Source organism: Lates calcarifer, linkage group LG8 (assembly GCF_001640805.2).
Source record: "Lates calcarifer isolate ASB-BC8 linkage group LG8, TLL_Latcal_v3, whole genome shotgun sequence".
Classification (NCBI taxonomy): domain Eukaryota; kingdom Metazoa; phylum Chordata; class Actinopteri; family Centropomidae; genus Lates; species Lates calcarifer.
The window spans coordinates 14,281,176-14,297,354 of NC_066840.1; the positions used below are offsets into that span (position 1 = coordinate 14,281,176).

The 16,179-nt window shown below is 41.9% G+C and overlaps 2 protein-coding genes and 2 non-coding genes across 4 annotated transcripts; 2 read left to right on the forward strand and 2 right to left on the reverse strand.

The window, feature by feature from the left end:
* Positions 1 to 601: 601 nt before the first annotated feature.
* Positions 602 to 13,196, forward strand: LOC108872619 (cerebellar degeneration-related protein 2-like). Its single transcript, XM_018660429.2, is given in 7 exon segments — positions 602 to 1,459; positions 7,024 to 7,136; positions 7,972 to 8,120; positions 8,208 to 8,372; positions 8,466 to 8,673; positions 9,569 to 10,012; positions 10,014 to 13,196. Coding segments are annotated over 7 exon segments (1,482 nt in total). The 5' UTR covers positions 602 to 1,380; the 3' UTR covers positions 10,338 to 13,196.
* A 463-nt stretch (positions 13,197 to 13,659) lies between these two features.
* On the forward strand, positions 13,660 to 13,732 carry trnar-ucg (transfer RNA arginine (anticodon UCG)). The gene has a single exon. It is a non-coding gene; the product is annotated as a tRNA-Arg (tRNA).
* Positions 13,733 to 14,273: 541 nt separating this feature from the next.
* On the reverse strand, positions 14,274 to 15,810 carry mrpl58 (mitochondrial ribosomal protein L58). The gene is made up of 6 exons (XM_018660168.2): positions 15,504 to 15,810; positions 15,114 to 15,138; positions 14,959 to 15,018; positions 14,757 to 14,839; positions 14,503 to 14,672; positions 14,274 to 14,420 (listed from the first exon to the last, which is right to left on the reverse strand). Exons 1-6 carry the CDS (start codon positions 15,666 to 15,668, stop codon positions 14,336 to 14,338), a joined length of 588 nt encoding a protein of 195 aa, XP_018515684.1. The 5' UTR covers positions 15,669 to 15,810; the 3' UTR covers positions 14,274 to 14,335.
* A 45-nt stretch (positions 15,811 to 15,855) lies between these two features.
* trnaq-cug (transfer RNA glutamine (anticodon CUG)) lies at positions 15,856 to 15,927 on the reverse strand. Its single transcript has one exon. It is a non-coding gene; the product is annotated as a tRNA-Gln (tRNA).
* Positions 15,928 to 16,179: the final 252 nt, after the last annotated feature.

Consider the following 16,179-nt stretch of genomic DNA (forward strand, 5'->3'; position numbering starts at 1 on the left):
AGTTTGTGGCAGAAAGCAGTCACGCAAAGTCTAACTTTACAAATAAATCAGCCGCCATGTAACCCAGCACAATGTCATTATTTATGCTGCATCTTGTCTACATTTACCTGAGGCTGTTTATCACACCTCAGCGCTTTAGCACCAACAAACAGAAACCCATTCGATTTATCATCTTCTTACTCTTTAATCTGACAGTTCCTGATTTAAATTTTTGACTTTTTCTTTGAATTGCTCTGATTTTTTGGCACCAATATTGAAAAATTCAACCTGACACTGAGCCGTAATAACATTAACAGATCAATACAGTGCAATTGTTGATACAAGAGGAGACAAAAAAAGAAGATAATATTTGCAATTTGATGCTTTTTTAATGCATTTTTTGCCGTGGTTGTAGACCTGCTCTATATGTAAAGACAACTTCTGGTGTGATTTGTTGCTATATAAATAAAAACTGACTAAAGTTACGGTGGTGATGTTACTGCAAGGAGGTTTACATTATTTCATTGGCTTTTTGACATCAGCTCAAGACGAGCAAAGCAGTAAAAGTCACTCCTGCTGCAGCAAGTCGATGATCCCTCACTGACTTCCCACCCATACCCACTTCAGGGTCAATGGGGTCAAGTTGGAGACAGTGTTGTCAGAGATTTAACTCATATAAAATAGTTTTTAGTTGTCTTTCTACTGCACAGCCTGGGCTACATTAACTGACTCTAACAGCTGTATATTAGCCTTCTCTACATGTATGAAGATCTACACTTTGCAGGCCTCTGTGGAGCTCCAGCCTATGAGGTAATGCTGCGTTCAGATGCCGTATGAAATCTTAGTTTTGTCCCATATTATCTGGATGATTTAACTGATGCGTCTTTATAATTAATAGGTCTAAACTGGTGGCGTCATGTCATCATAACATGCGCAGAAATCTAGAGGGCGCACTCGACCACAGTGACAGCAAAACTGTACTGTTAGATCTTCCGAGCAGCACGTGAAGGCGTCTTGAGCGTGCTGCTGAGAACAGGGAGAGGAAAGGAGCGGTGTTGTTGCAACATCTCTGCCACGTCTGAGGATCCTCTGCAGCAGCAGCAGGAGGAGCAGGAGGAGCAGGAGGAGCGGGTCTGAGCGCCGGGATGGGCCGGTGCCGAGCGGAGGTGGGGGGCGAGAGGAGGAGGTGGGAGTGACCGAGGAAACACAGAGGAGAGGAAGGAAGGAGGAAACACGTAGAGCTTCAACACAACACAACACAGCACTCCCTGACTGAGAAAAAGCAGCTTTGAAGGAGCAGACCGCTGCCTCCTGGAGGATCCTGCCAGCCGGAGCTCTTTTGTTCCGACACTGAGGCCGGTTTCTGAGGGTTTCAGGAGCAGGAGGCGAGGGGGGTCACCCATGCTAAGCTCAGGGAGAATGGAGGAATTCGTAACCGAAGAGGAAGAGCCGTGGTACGACCAGCAGGACCTGGAGCAGGGTAAGGACAAGACACCATCCTCCCTGCCCGCGGCATCCCCCCCGCTGTCAGCCGCCGGCCGGTCAGCTGGCCTCCGCTTAACAAAGGCTCTCTGTCGCGTTAAGAGGCGACGGAGACGTCCTTCACCCGGTCTTTGCTGAAGTAGTTGATGTGCAGGCAGAGCTTCTTTGACAACAATGCGCTGACAGCTTGCCAAACAGGGCCTTGTATTGTGAGGAATCATCAGCATCAGGCTGTTATCAGGGCTGAAGTGTATGGAAGATTAAATATTACAACATTTTCCAGACAGTTTTTGTGGTGTTGCAACTATTAGTCAATTAATTAATGAGTCAGTCGACAGAAAATTAATAATAATCATCTGATCTTCTGGATTTCAGTGGATGAAACCAGCAGCTTAAATATAAATATATTATTATTTCAGCATTATTATTAAAGCAGTGTCAGATAAGACTTGATGTTTTTCTGCAGAAAAAAATGTGCATTTTTTTGATGCACAGAAAATTACAGAAATTGAATTATTTTTATTTTCTCACTGCACACACACATAGAGTTTAATGTAATTAAACAACACAGTGATGCACTGGTTGTGTATTTTCATCACTGGTTAATCTGCAGAGTGATTATCTGTGGATGAATGAGTCTTTAGTTTTATAAGAAAACACTCAAATCTTTGGACGTTTTACTTGAAAAGTGACTGAAATCGTTGCCGCTTCATTTTCTGTCAAATCGATCAGTTGATTAATTGACTAATCGTTGCAGCTGAAGGACACAGAGTTGTAATTGTAGTTAAGTCACTGCTCAGTCTTTGTCTGATTGAGACTCTGTCTGGTTTACACTCGTCTTTGTCGTTCATGCTCCTGAGATTTTAATATATTTAGTTTTAGAGGCTTAAAGGTTTCGTCACATGTCTGTAATCCCAGATGGACTCAGCTGATTTCCATATAAATGAGGACAAGCTTTTTATGTTCCACTTCAAGGGAACTAACAGGAAACTTCATTGCTATGGACTAAACATCTGCACAGATATTTATTAGCTAGTTTACCACCAAATTATTCACTGCAGAACTCTCTAAATAAAGTTAAACATGATATAGACTTTAAATTTATGATCAGTATCAGGGATATATTCATGGAAAATCACTCATCAGGCATCAGAGATAGAGGACTCTGCATCACTTAATTCATTTCCTGTCTTATCTCTAAATCAACTTGTCCTCCTGCCAAGTAATTATAACGGTACATTTCCGCTGGCCGAGGTGGACTGGTGCTGATGCAGAGGTTTTACTTGACTGTGAAGACACATGCGCACACAAACATGCATGTGTTGTGGATTTATTAGATGTGTAGATCTTCTGTGTTTTAGGAGACGGTGAAGAAGAAAGAGTAAAAGTCAAAATGGCCGGTGTGGGGATGAGCAGTGTCCTCTGGCCTCTCAGAGCTTCAGAGTGCTGACTGATGGTCAAGTGACATTATAAGAGGGAGTCGTCGTGTTACAGCAGCTCGTTGTCTCGCAGGAATCACTGGCAGGGCTGATCGGTCCGACCTGAGCTCTGAGGAAGAAAAAGGTTTCACTCCAAAAAGCCACATGTCCAGTGGAAAGAGTACAAACACATTTTACTGCTGTGTGAAGCTGCTGTGCTGGAATCAAAGACTTTATGTTAGTTATCACTGGTTTTTCACACCTTTGTAAAGATCTTAATACTTTTAATTCAAGTTGAAAGTTAGATTAGAGCCAAAGGCAGGTCATTTTTATTACCTTATTTATTATTCCATACTTTTTGGACGTTGTATTAATTAAAAAATCATATTTTTAGGATGTGCTGGACAGATTATGACCTTATTTAACAGTACATTCAAATGAAATCACTTTTAGGTCAAAAACATGCAAGAATTCAACTGACTGCAACTTTATTTAAGCCTGTACAGGTTATTATACACATCCAAATCAACAGATAGACGCTCAGTAAGATGGAAAGAAAGTAAAACACTGGTAAAGGATTTCTATCGTCAGTCTTAATCTTATTCTTAAATTTGGTCCATAAAATAATTATCGCCAAAAAAGTTTGCAACATTAGATGATTCTGAACAAATCCATCCCATAGGATTTGATGGTGTGTTCCCTGTACACAGTGCTACAGCAGCATGGTATGTTTTACCTGCTGTGGTTCATTTGTGTAGACATTTTTGAAAAAGCAGAGTCCTCCTGTGGAATGTAAAAGCTGGTTATGGTTCAGTCACAGCTCATATTTCAAGTCTTAAACAGGGATGCAGACGTGTAATTAGGATGCTTCTTTGTTTGGGCCTTTTGTGTGTGTGTGTGTGTGTGTGTGTGTGTGTGTGTGTGTGTGTTAGCCAGATCCTCGGCTAGCTTGTGGAAAAGAAATGAATACGTGGCTCTCTGAGCAGCTGAGGCTCGTCAGCTTGACTTACATCTGATTAAATGTCCCTGTTACAGCTGAATAAGAGTTTATGCCACCTGAGGACAGAGCATTGAAGAGCAAAGGTCTTGGAGCATTAGGACATTTTATAATACACAACGACACTCTGTGCTGTGGCTGTAAATAATTCATCTCTGAATGTTTCTGTGCAGAAGTCTGGTCTGCAACACAGGAAAAGCCAAAGAGAAGACGTCTTGTTTTTTCCACATTCCAGTGAATCTCATGGGTGATACGCACCTACCACAACAACAGTATATGAGCATGTCTGTCCGTGCATGCTAGATGTTTAAAACCTGAACCAGCTCTTTGTCTGTTCACACTCTGGACTGGTTGCAGCTGGTTTTCTGGAGCGTGCAGGAAATGTATTCTTCATACATGACGTGATTATGTTTGGTGGTTTTCATCCTGTTTGGGTCGAGACTCGGTCGTCGTCTGTGACGAGTATTGACTTACTAAGTTGTTTGCTTGTGCAGTGAGCTGTATCGATTGGCTTTCCTCCTCTCTCCCACTCTCTGTTTGAGTCCTTCCTCCTCCTCTTCTTCTTCTCTCCTCCTTCCTCTGTTATTCTCTCGTCACTGAGGCTTTTGGCTGTGGAACGTCACTTTCTCTGGCAGCTGCAGAGAAATGTGGACACTAACACAGTGTTTTGGTTGTCTGGTATTTGGTTTTGGATTTGTCAGACTGGATAAGGACTAGAAATCCTGTCATGAGTCTTTAGCCATGGCTGCTAATTCTCTCTATTTATAATATAAATACTGGCTAGGCTATAATTATACTGACTATGACTGTGAAGTTTCAGTTGTTAGTGCTCTTTTCTTTTTTTCTGTTCGCCATTGTTGTTAACATTGCTAATGCTAACGCCCCAGTTCTTTCTGAGCAAATAACTTTTCGTGTTTCACCAGATGGCAAACTTTTCACACATCCACAGGGTTTTACACAAGTGCAACCAACTTGACTTGATTTCATTGTTAAACAACTCATTGTGTTTCATTCGTAGATTCAGATTCCTTCTGTGTTCATCGTTCAGGACAAAACAAACAGACCTGATAATTAAAACTAGAAAAAAAAAACACTGAATAAAGTAGTTACATGTTAAAATCAGTGTTTTTTTGGCGCTTTTTGGTGGACACAGGACGTCAGTTAGCTGAGCTGCTGCTAACCTTACGTTAGCTTGTTTTTAGGTTAGGATTCCTTCAGTGTTCATTGTTCAGGACGTTTTTACTGGGATCTGAATTATCCACACAGGTGTTCTCTGTGTTTCGGCAGGAATAATGACGATGAGAGCTCGGAGACTCAACCAGAATAATAACACGATTGGTTGTAAAATAAAAACAATGAGTTGAAAAACACTATTAATTGATTCCCATGGAGCTGAAAGGAACTGAGGAGATTCAAGTGACGCTTTACACAGTCGTTTCATCTCTTGTGTTGATTAGTAGCCTTAACTACTGGACGGCCACGTTTTGTAAATAAACTGGGTTGTGGTTGAAATCGCTGAAAACAAATGAAATACAAACGTTTGAGCTTTCAACAACTACTTTAAATCACTGTCTCTTGTTAAGCAGCCTCGGGCACTGAAGACTGCAAAACAGTGAAGTAAATGTCTCTTTGTTTTTCCAGTCACAGCGTCAGACATGTTTGTCTTTGCTGGTGTGATGTGTGAGAGAGTTTATCGCACGACAAGAATAAAAATAGATGAGATGCACTAGAAGGAAAGATACATGAAATTAGGTGAAAATTCAGAGAGCTGTTTATTATCAGCTTTGAGTTCTTCACAGTTATGGTAGTAACATTTCACAGCTTGAAAGATGCTTTGAACTCTATGTTACTCCCTCAGAGCATTTCTAGTGAAGCTCGTCCTAACAGAAAGAAGGCTGGTTGGACTCACTCCAGCGTAGAGAAGGGATCCATTCAGTGGTACCTGAGCTGCTGATGCCAGGGCCCCGCAGGAATTCATTATACTATCTGCACAGAGGGAAGTGTGTGAATTAGTCCATATGGAGCTGTTGGAGAGTGCATGCTTAGCTTGCTGCTCATTAGTCTAATTGACGGAGGTGAGGACAGAGCTGCCAGGTAGAAGAGGAGCGTGGTTTAAAAACATCCAGCAAACAGACATTTTATCGTCCAGTCCTGGTGTTAACCAGCATGCCTGGCTTGAGGACCTTTTTTGTGGTTTAGAAAAGTATTGCAGATGTTCTGCATGTCAGGTAAATAGTCCAAAATGCAAAGACAGTGGTTTGTATTTATCCAGCATGGCACAGCTGCAGTGATAGGTAAATGCTGCAGTGATACAGATCAGGAGTTGCTGTGAGGAGCTTTAGGCCTGGCGTCCGTCCAAGTGATCACTATTAATTTTTAAAGACAGGGCTGTATGAGCGATGACTTCATTGGCTGTTCAGTCTGGTCTCTCGCTTTCTTTTTTGTGAGGTCACAAACCACATCTTGCTGACTCAAACCCGACAATGTAGGCCGTCAATACCGCTGAGTCAGAGCACGGGTAGAATAAAGACAGATGACAGTGACTCATCTTACTTAGGAGGTGCATTTATCTGGGAGCACAAATAAAAACAGAGGAGTGTGGTGCAGTGAAAGGAAAACAACGGCTGCTGTCGGATATGATTTAGCAGAAATTTACACCTTTGCCTCCAGCATCACTCATGTTGACTCTCAGCCTATTCCTGTCCTAATCTCAGTGGAGAGGTGTCTCTTCAAATAATCTTGGCACCAATCTCTGACCTTCATATTCAGTCAGTGGAGAGAGGAGGATCTGCAGGGAGGAGTGCTGCCTCTCCGTCTTCTGTCTTCCTGCTCTCCTAACTCTATAATTGAACCAGTCCAGTGCAGACGAAGATGGCGTGATGGACCCTTTGATCATTCTGCTCCAGACCCTGTTATAACCTTGCCCAGAATAGAACAGTGTGCCCTATTAATCCTGACAGTGGGTAATCTAAATTGTACGGCTGCAGTGTGTCTTCGTCTGTCAGATTAACTTCCCCCCTTCTTCTTCTTGTCCTCTGAATCTTTCCTCTCCTATTTTTTCCACCATTTCATTTTTCACATACTCCTGTCTCTGCGCTTATGACTGATTTCTTCATCTCTTTTTTTCATTATCTTTCCAACGTTCAGACCTCCACTTGGCGGCGGAGCTGGGAAAGACTCTGCTGGAGAGGAACAAGGAGCTGGAGGACTCTCTGCAGCAGATGTACATCACCAATGAAGAGCAAGTGCAGGAGATTGAGGTGTGAATGATTTAATCTTTAAACTGATTGCTCCCTCACTTACACAAACTATTAACTGAATTTAGAAAAGACATTTGGGAATGTTCCTTTAATAAAAGGTTTTATAGGGAAGAACAAGACAACTATACAGATTGTTGTTAAATTGAATGGTTTAATTTGCTAATTTATGGTTGATTTGATCATAGACAAATTGAAACAGGAAAAGTTGAGGTTTTAAGTTCCTTTTGACCTTAGATTTTAAAGAAGCAGTGTGTGGGATTTAGTGGCATCTAGTGGTGAGAACGCACATTGCAGCCAATTGAGTACCTGTCCCCTGAACTCTCCTTCCCTCTCCATGCGTGGTGGAAAGTCTGCGATGGCTGTCAAGCGATAAAATGCCATCAACTCCGGCACCATCAATCCACTCCATCAAGAAAACTAAATAGTGGCCTTATATAGAGCCACTGTTTGGTTCGGTTTGTCCGCTCTTGCCCACTGTAGAAACATGGCAGCACAACATGGTGGACTCTGTAGAAAAGGACCCGCTCCCTATGTAGATAAAAATTGTTCATTCTATGCCGTTAGATGTTAGTTTTAGGCGATTACACATTATTATTTTTGTATATTATATTGCCCTGTAAATGCTACACATTGGACCTTTAAGGTCTATTTAGCAGCTGCTCTGGGGCTTTCAGTCATACCACATGATCTTCAGAGACAAAATCTATAGTAGATTAACTGGTCAAACAGGGCAATCAATTCTACTAGATAATTAATAAATAATAATGGATTTGTGTGTAATTTCACTGTGTGTAGTTGCTTTTACAAAAGCCTGTATCTGTGTTTTGTGCAACAGTACCTGTCGAAGCAGCTGGAGGTTCTTCGGGACATGAACGAGCAGCACGCCAAAGTGTACGAGCAGCTGGATGGGACCGCCAGGGACCTGGAGCGCACAAACCACACGCTGGTGACGGACAGCAAGGCCTCGCAGCAGAAGATAGAGAGGTGACTGACCAGTTTTCCTCCCTCTACTGCTTCATCCTCCTCCTCCTCCTTTTACATCTTAAATGTTTGCTCTTCCTCCTGGATCAGGTTAACCGGGACCATTGAGGCTCTGCAGAACCAGGTGGAGTCTCTGTCAGGGCAGGTGGAGCAGCTCCGCTCCATGGAGCAGCTCCGAGTCAGGAGGGAGAAGAGGGAGCGACGCAAGACCATCCACTCCTTCCCTTGCCTGAGGGAGCTTTGCACAGCGCCCAGGTACTTGTTATTTTTCCACAGGAAGTCATCTTTACAATAAAAAAACACATCTGCCTGTAAGAAACTAACCATATATCTATATTTTATTTTCAGGTATGAGGATGAGTTTGTGGTGGGGAGAGCTGAGAGCTTTACCGTGGATGCAAAGCGGCAACCATTTGAAGAAGAGAACCAGCACCTGAGGGAGGCGGTGTCGGCCCTCCGAGCGGCCGTCCGGACCGAGAGGGGGCGTAGAGAGGGCGTGGAGAGAGAGTGCAACGTCCTACTTGCAGAGTTCTCGCGGCTGCAGACACGGGTGCAGGTATGTTGACGAATTATACACAGGTATACAAGTCTGAATACTTCCAGTTTCTGAATAGTCTTGCATTTTTTCATTCACTTATACAATGGATCAAGTTCTTAACTCATCATTTAAACTGCTACAATCAATATTTTTATGGTAATAATGGAACTGAATTTGCAGTTTCACAGGTTTATGGTGTTTTAATACCCTGCTGGTGAACATAGTGGAACATACTGCAGCTAAAAAGGTGGCCAGACAGTGTGGCTCCAGATAAATGCTAATCTTGCTACCAAATCTGCTGAATGTGTAAATAGGCAATCCAGAAAGTTTGCCACACTTAAACCGTGATAACGTTCTGTTTAGAGCTTGTTTCCGCTGCCCCCAAGTGGCAAAAATCTGTTACTGCAGGTTCACATGGAAAGAAATTCAAAGAAAAGACCAGTAAAGACAAATTAAAAACTATTACTGTCTCAAAAGACCACCACATTTTGTGCTTGGTGGTTTACAACACTGACTTCTACATCAAAATCAGGAGAAACTAGTCATCTCAATTACCCCTTTTCCACCAAATATGCTCTTATTCTTGCACCGGTTCTGTTCAGGATTTCTGGAACTTTGATGCTATCCAGAAATCCAGCCCATGTTTTCACCAGGGTTTGAGCAGAACCTTTGTAATCAAGGATGCATCATTAATGGGGGTTGTTGCACAATGCACAATGGTGGAATTGCATTGATTTCCTGTGAGTGTTTGTCTGCAGACACACCAACTGGAAACCTGCCATTTTTTGGTTCCATTTGCAAACCTACTTCTTGGGTTCTAGACCGATTTATTTTTGGTTGAAATGCTCCTAACAGTTCAAATTTAATGTTGCGTGGAAAACAGGGAAAAGTAAAACTGTGTTTTTGCTCCTAGGATGCTGAGGGCTGCCAAGCAAGGGTCCGGGAGTTGGAGGTGGAGCTTCAGGAGCTGCAGCAGCTACGTCGAGCTCGGACTTTCCTGCTGAGTGGCGAGGACGACGGTGTGGCTCTCACCCAGACTGTCCTCAATAGCACACCGGAGACTGACACCTTCTTGGAAGTGGAGGGCGGGGAGACGGGAGGAGGGGTGAGGGAGGAAACCGAGGGTGGAGGGGGTGTTGGAGGTGAGGCGTTACCCGAGTCCAGCCCTGTGAGGAAAAGCTGCAGTGACACAGCGCTCAATGCCATCGTGGCCCGGGACGCCTCCGGCCGCAGGAGAGGCAGCTACGCTCTCCACGCCAACAGCGTGAGGAAGAGAGGGATGTCCATCCTCAGGGAGGTGGACGAGCAGTACCACGCCTTACTGGAGAAATACGAGGAGCTGTTAGGGAAGTGTCGGCCGCCACGAGGAGAGTCTGTGCCATGCCGAGGTCCAGACTTCCCGACCAGTCTCCCGAGACCCATCCATGAAGGACTGCGCCATGGGCCCCACCCCAGTGCCGCCCCCTACCCCGACTGAGTCGCCCTCCACCCCTGAGGCCATTGAGAGCATCAGCAAGCAGGTGGAGGCAGTGGATAAACGGCTGGGACAGAACACACCAGAGTACAAGGCCCTTTTTAAGGAGATCTTCTCTCGTATCCAGAAGACCAAGATGGACATCAAAGCTACCAAAGCTGCTAAAACTAGCAAATCTGGCAAATCAGGCAAATCTAGTAAACACTAATAGTACACTGATTGGTTTAGTGCTTGAGTTTGTGAACAGAGGTTTGGTGTAAACATTCTTACAGAGGGTGTTCTTAAGTGCTAGAGTTGAAGGCAACTGGACTTCTTTTAGGTTTGTTGAAGACGTTTCACCTCTCATCCAAAAGGTTTCCTCAGTTCTAGAGGCCGGTTGCGTTGTCTCAGATATTTGTCCTGAGGGTCGTTAACCCACCATGCCATCATGTGAGTTTGCTAGGACCACGTGGCTCGAGGTGTGAATGGGGGTTAAATCACACGGGTAAGGCTCTCAAGACTGTGTTGTGGTTGGCCGATAGTTGGTGTCATAGGCCATCACCTCTGTTTGACGATGGTCGCTCCGGTTGGACATAGACCATCTGTCTTCTCTTTCCAAAATGTGGATATTAGTATCCTTGAAAGAGTGTCCCTTCTCCTTTAGATGCAGATGGACGAGGTGGTCCATCTGCATCCATCCATCTGCAAGAGATTAAATCCCCAACCACTCTCTAGAAATGAAGAAGCCTTTCGGAGTGAGCAGAGAAATGTCTTCAAGAAACCTAAAAGAAGTCAGGTTGCCTTTGACGCTAGCACTTAAGACTACCATGACCTGGTTGACTGAGAACCTACAGAGACATACAGAGGGTGCTATTTAAAAAAAACTGCTAAATTCAAGTACAGTTCAGTCTGAGGTCAAATGAGACTGCATGGTTTTAATCCAGAGCTGAAACCTTCTAGCAGATTCTGATGTGCATGTGATCAATTTTAAAACTTCGCAGAATTCAGTCGTATATAGAACATGAACGTTTGAGATCACCCTCGTCATAGTCTTTTATTCCAGTGTTCCCACTTAATATATATACTGGCTTCACTGCCTTATTACCTTGGGCATATACCACAGTAACACAATAACAGCAATATGCCTCTCATGAGCCTCACAAGTGCACTCAACAGTAAAGCTACACTAGAAAAATTAACACGAACTTTATCTGTTAATTTTATTGTATTGGACTCTACTAACATTTTTTTATTATGACACTAAGAAAGACAAAGATTGATCCTCTCAGGCCACCGTGCTGTTTGTCTCAAGAAATGAACTTGAGGTGCTAATAATTCTTCTCTTATTACATATATAACTTTACAGATTAACACTGTTCAAAACTGAAAGCCTTTTAGTCTGATTGACGTTGCTACTATCGTGCACCATTCTCTCTGTGTGCGATTTCGCCTACAGCTTTTTGTCAATGTTTTGCTGCCTTGCCCCTTTTGTCTAGAGATTTTCAGGAATAGATTTATTTACTTTCTCTCTGGGAGTGATTATCCTAGCTTAGCAGAAAGACTGGAAACAGGGGGAAACAGCTAGCTTGTTTTAGCTTGACTGTTTCCTGGCTAGTAACAAGTAGGATTTTATTACCTTTGGACAGAGCCAGGCTAGCTGTTTCCCCCTGTTTCTATTCCTTGGGTTAAGCTACGCTACGCTAAGCTAACCTAGCTAGCTAACCTAGTAGCTTCTTGTTTAGCATACAGACGTAAGAGTGCCGGTTAGGAAGCAAATAAATGTATTTCTCAAAATGTTGTTGATTACTTTATCACTTATGCTTATTCTCTTTTCATTCAAAGTGCTCGTCATTGGAGATCAAATGAAAAAGGGATGTTAACTGTGAAACTTGAGGAAAGGAGCCCAGACTGGAAATTTAATTAACATTTAGAGATGAAATACCTTCTTCCCCTACTGTGTTAAAGTCACTTTTCATTGGGCTACAACAAAATATAAACCTGCCTGGTAAAATACCAGAAGCATTGCTATTTATTTATAATACTACAGTATGTGATACAAGCTTATTTTAGTCTTAGATTATCAGTTTCGGACCTGTTGAGGTTTGAATGTGTAGGGGTGATGCTTCTTATCCTAAAAAGTTGCAGAGGACAATCTCTGCAGATTGTTGTTTTCACTATTTTCTGGGCATTATTGACACTCATCATAGAGTATATAAATACCCTGAAGACTGTGAAGTAAACAGGCCCGTTGATTAAGTTTTGCACATAAGCATTTCTGTTTACCGTTGTAAGAAGGACAGCATGAACATTTGTTAAAACAGGGATGTGGATCCTTTTTAAAGAATATTCTTTGGAGCTTTTGTATTTGAGTGTTACTACTTTCCTTTAATTACAGCCACACAGACACACTGTGCTGTATAGTAGAACTGTAACCAGTGTAAGGCTTCAAACCAGGGCTTTGTCTAACACCTCGCAGTCTTACCAAACTATAAAACTAACCTGCAAATATATTGCACCTTTTTTCACAGTATACAATACCTATGCCTTTTTCTGGGTAACCTCCTATGTATAAACCTTTGTTATAATGAATGTTATTACAGCTAATATTTTATATCTGATACTTCTGTAGAAATGTACGACATGAAGCTTGAAACCTGAGGTGTGTGTTTTGAGGCTGAAAAGTATGAGGGGGGATGGATGTGTTTCTGAAACCTGGTACTGATGATGTAAAGGTTCATTTACAGCTGCAGCAATTTGATTCTTCTGGATAACTGTGGTGCATTCAAGGTCAGTGCTCATGACTGTTTAGAGTTTAAGAAGGAGGAGTATGTGTTACCGTAGACAAACCACATGCCAAACCGGAGCCTGGTACAAAGGCTCATGAGGTTTCTGTGCTGTAATGTCTTAACCTATTGCACTTGAAAATGTTTGACGCCTCATCTCTTGCATAGTTAGAGTAGCTGATATGAAATTGTACCTGTGTATTTATTTGTGTGTGAATGTTTTTTTTTTTTTTTTTACTTTTTCAGTGCCTATATGTGAATGTCACTAACATATTGTCAAAATAAAACAAATTTAATTTGCTTTATTTACGTGTGCATTATTAATTGATAAGATTAAAGTTTATCCTGGTCTGCAGACCAATTTACCGTTAATAAAACACTGATATAATGCATTCTGTGTTATTTTATTTACTGTAATTGGCATTCTTTTTACTTCACCTTTTTAGGGCAAATAATATTTAAACTGGATAAAGTAAATAAGACCACATTTTAAGACATAGCTCTGAACGCAGGAAAGTAAATGCATTTTATTAGGAACATTTTAATTTACTATGATGCTGTGATCACTTAATACTAGTAAATTAATAATAATGAGAAGAAATTAAAAGAAACCACCGACACAGCATTTAATATTAGTGCCTAATGTTCCTCTTTGCCCATGACCACAGTAACTTTAATATTTCTGGGTTCTTTTATTTCACTTTATAGAACATATTTCAAACCTACTAAAAGTATTTCTACGCGACACTGCTCCTTGTTCGTCGATCCGACCGCGTGGCCTAATGGATAAGGCGTCTGACTTCGGATCAGAAGATTGAGGGTTCGAGTCCCTTCGTGGTCGCTTTTTACGCTTGAGCAGTAAAAAATACATTCTTTTAAATCGGGTTGTACTCGATAACTAACTACGTTTTGTGGCTGAATAGTACCGTTTGCTTGCCACGTATCCCTAAATCAAGGACACGACACAAGCATTCATCAACATAAGCTGTTGTTGCGAGCTAACGCTAACTTTATGCTAACCTACATAACTAGCTAACCTGCACTTGGCTAGGTCAGCTAACACAATGTTTGAGTTGTCTCTCAATTACATAAACAGCAATAGATACAAATAAACTCTACGTGCCGTTATAATAAACAACTTAAAACCTATTCAATAACCGGAACATATTTAATGTTAAATACGAACAGGACACCCATAGAGGATGTAGTAGCAGAGTGGCGCAGCGGAAGCGTGCTGGGCCCATAACCCAGAGGTCGATGGATCGAAACCATCCTCTGCTAGTCTTTTCTTTCCTGTCTGTAAGTTATTATCATCCTGTTGGCTTCACTTGAGACACTACTTTATCCTCGTTTACACAGAATTAATGACAAAATACTGGATATATCATTTAGCTGTATTTATTTACAACACAGTTAAATCAGTCATTGGAGATAGAAACAACAGTTAGTCAAAGTCCACTCGTCTGCCCTGCTTGGTTGCTGAGTGGATTTTCCTCTGTTTGAGACGCTCTTTGTTCCTCTTCTCTAACCTGCACAACAAAGGCACTCATAAGACACATTTGTAATCAGTGTGGATAGAAAAACTATGTGCTCTGCTGCTAGGGTTAATACCTGGCTTCCCTAAGCGCGATGTCCTCTGCTGTAGGTTCATGTGGTTTCTTGCTGGCCTCAGCTATGATGGCAGAAATCTTCTGTATACAGTCAGATAGGTTTCTCTGCTGACTCCTGCTCAGCTCAGAGGTCACCAGCAGCTCTCCGGCCTTATTGATGCGGTTTTTGTTCTGTGGTACGACAACAGAAAATTTGTACATTTGCTCTAGATGGTCCCATATACATGGACAAAACAGCACAACATGGAAACAAACCTGCTCAAAGATTTTCTGTCGAACATCGTCTGGGAGCCAGTCTGCTGTTTGCACATGGAATCGGACCTCTGCTTTTGTGCTGACTGTGGATTGAGATGTTACACACACAAATAACACAAATGATTATACTGAGCATGAGTCGTGACAACAGATTCGAGGAATACTAAGGCAAAGTTTTTAAAAAGAGTGAACTTTTATGAACCTTTATTGACATGCTGACCACCAGCACCACTGCTTCTGCTGTAAGATATTGTCAGACGGTCTAGGAAACAGAAAGAGAATAAAAACAGTGTGAAAAAATACAAGAAGAGAAAGAAAACACTTATTCTCCTTTAATAAGAATATATTTGTATTTACCCACTGGAACGTGAACTTGGGCGTCCTGAAAGAATAAAAACACAGTGCATCAAGGACAGAAATACAGTTCATTTACACTGTTTTACAAATGTATTGTTATTTATTGATTTGTTCTCATTTTCTCTTCTAAACAACAATGACCTCTGGAGTTTTTGAGAAGGGAAAAGTTTAGTGTTGCACATACAGTATCAAATTCAGCACATCCTGGGATGATATGATATTATTTTCATCACTGCACAATGTGAGACTCCTATGCTCATCCCCTCTTTGTCTCGACTTGTTGACCCTTTACTTGTGATGTTGATGTGATAATCGATTATATATATTTGGTTTAACCACATCATTTTAGTGTGAGACCTGTCCGAGGTAAAGACTTGGTATTTCACTAACCTGTCTGGTGTCTGTCTCTCGAGTCCCGTAACAAACACCTGGCTGTAAAGTGCTCTTAATAACGTCCCCTCGTGCGATAATCTTTGGTCTTAGCTGCAGTGGAATCACATTTATTCCTGCGCTACGACAAAGTAAATAAGACCGTCTTGCTATGTGCGCCGCCATGTTGTGCGTGACGTCTTACGGCCAGTGAACGCGCTCTAGACGTGAGGAAGAAGTAACCGCTACTGCTGCTAAGCTGCACGTGCAGTTTTTGTCTGAGTTCTAGAACGGTCGTACACTTGCGTGCTGTAGATACATAGAATGTATTCATGAACTTTGATCTGAACGATTTTACAGAAGAAAATAAATCAGGTTCCACCGAGATTTGAACTCGGATCGCTGGATTCAGAGTCCAGAGTGCTAACCATTACACCATGGAACCACATGTCCTCACCTCAGGAACCCGAGTATATGAAACTGAATATAATGTTTCTGTTATGTTACTTTAAAACACGATTTCAAAACAACATATACATTCATGTTCATATTACTTGAACAAAATGACCATAATAGTTAGCTAGCTAACTAACATAATGTAACCTGTGCCAGGATTGTACCGATTATGGCAATATTTCCAATTTTGAATTAATCTAGTCATTAACATTTGGGAAAATGACTCATAATGCAAATATCC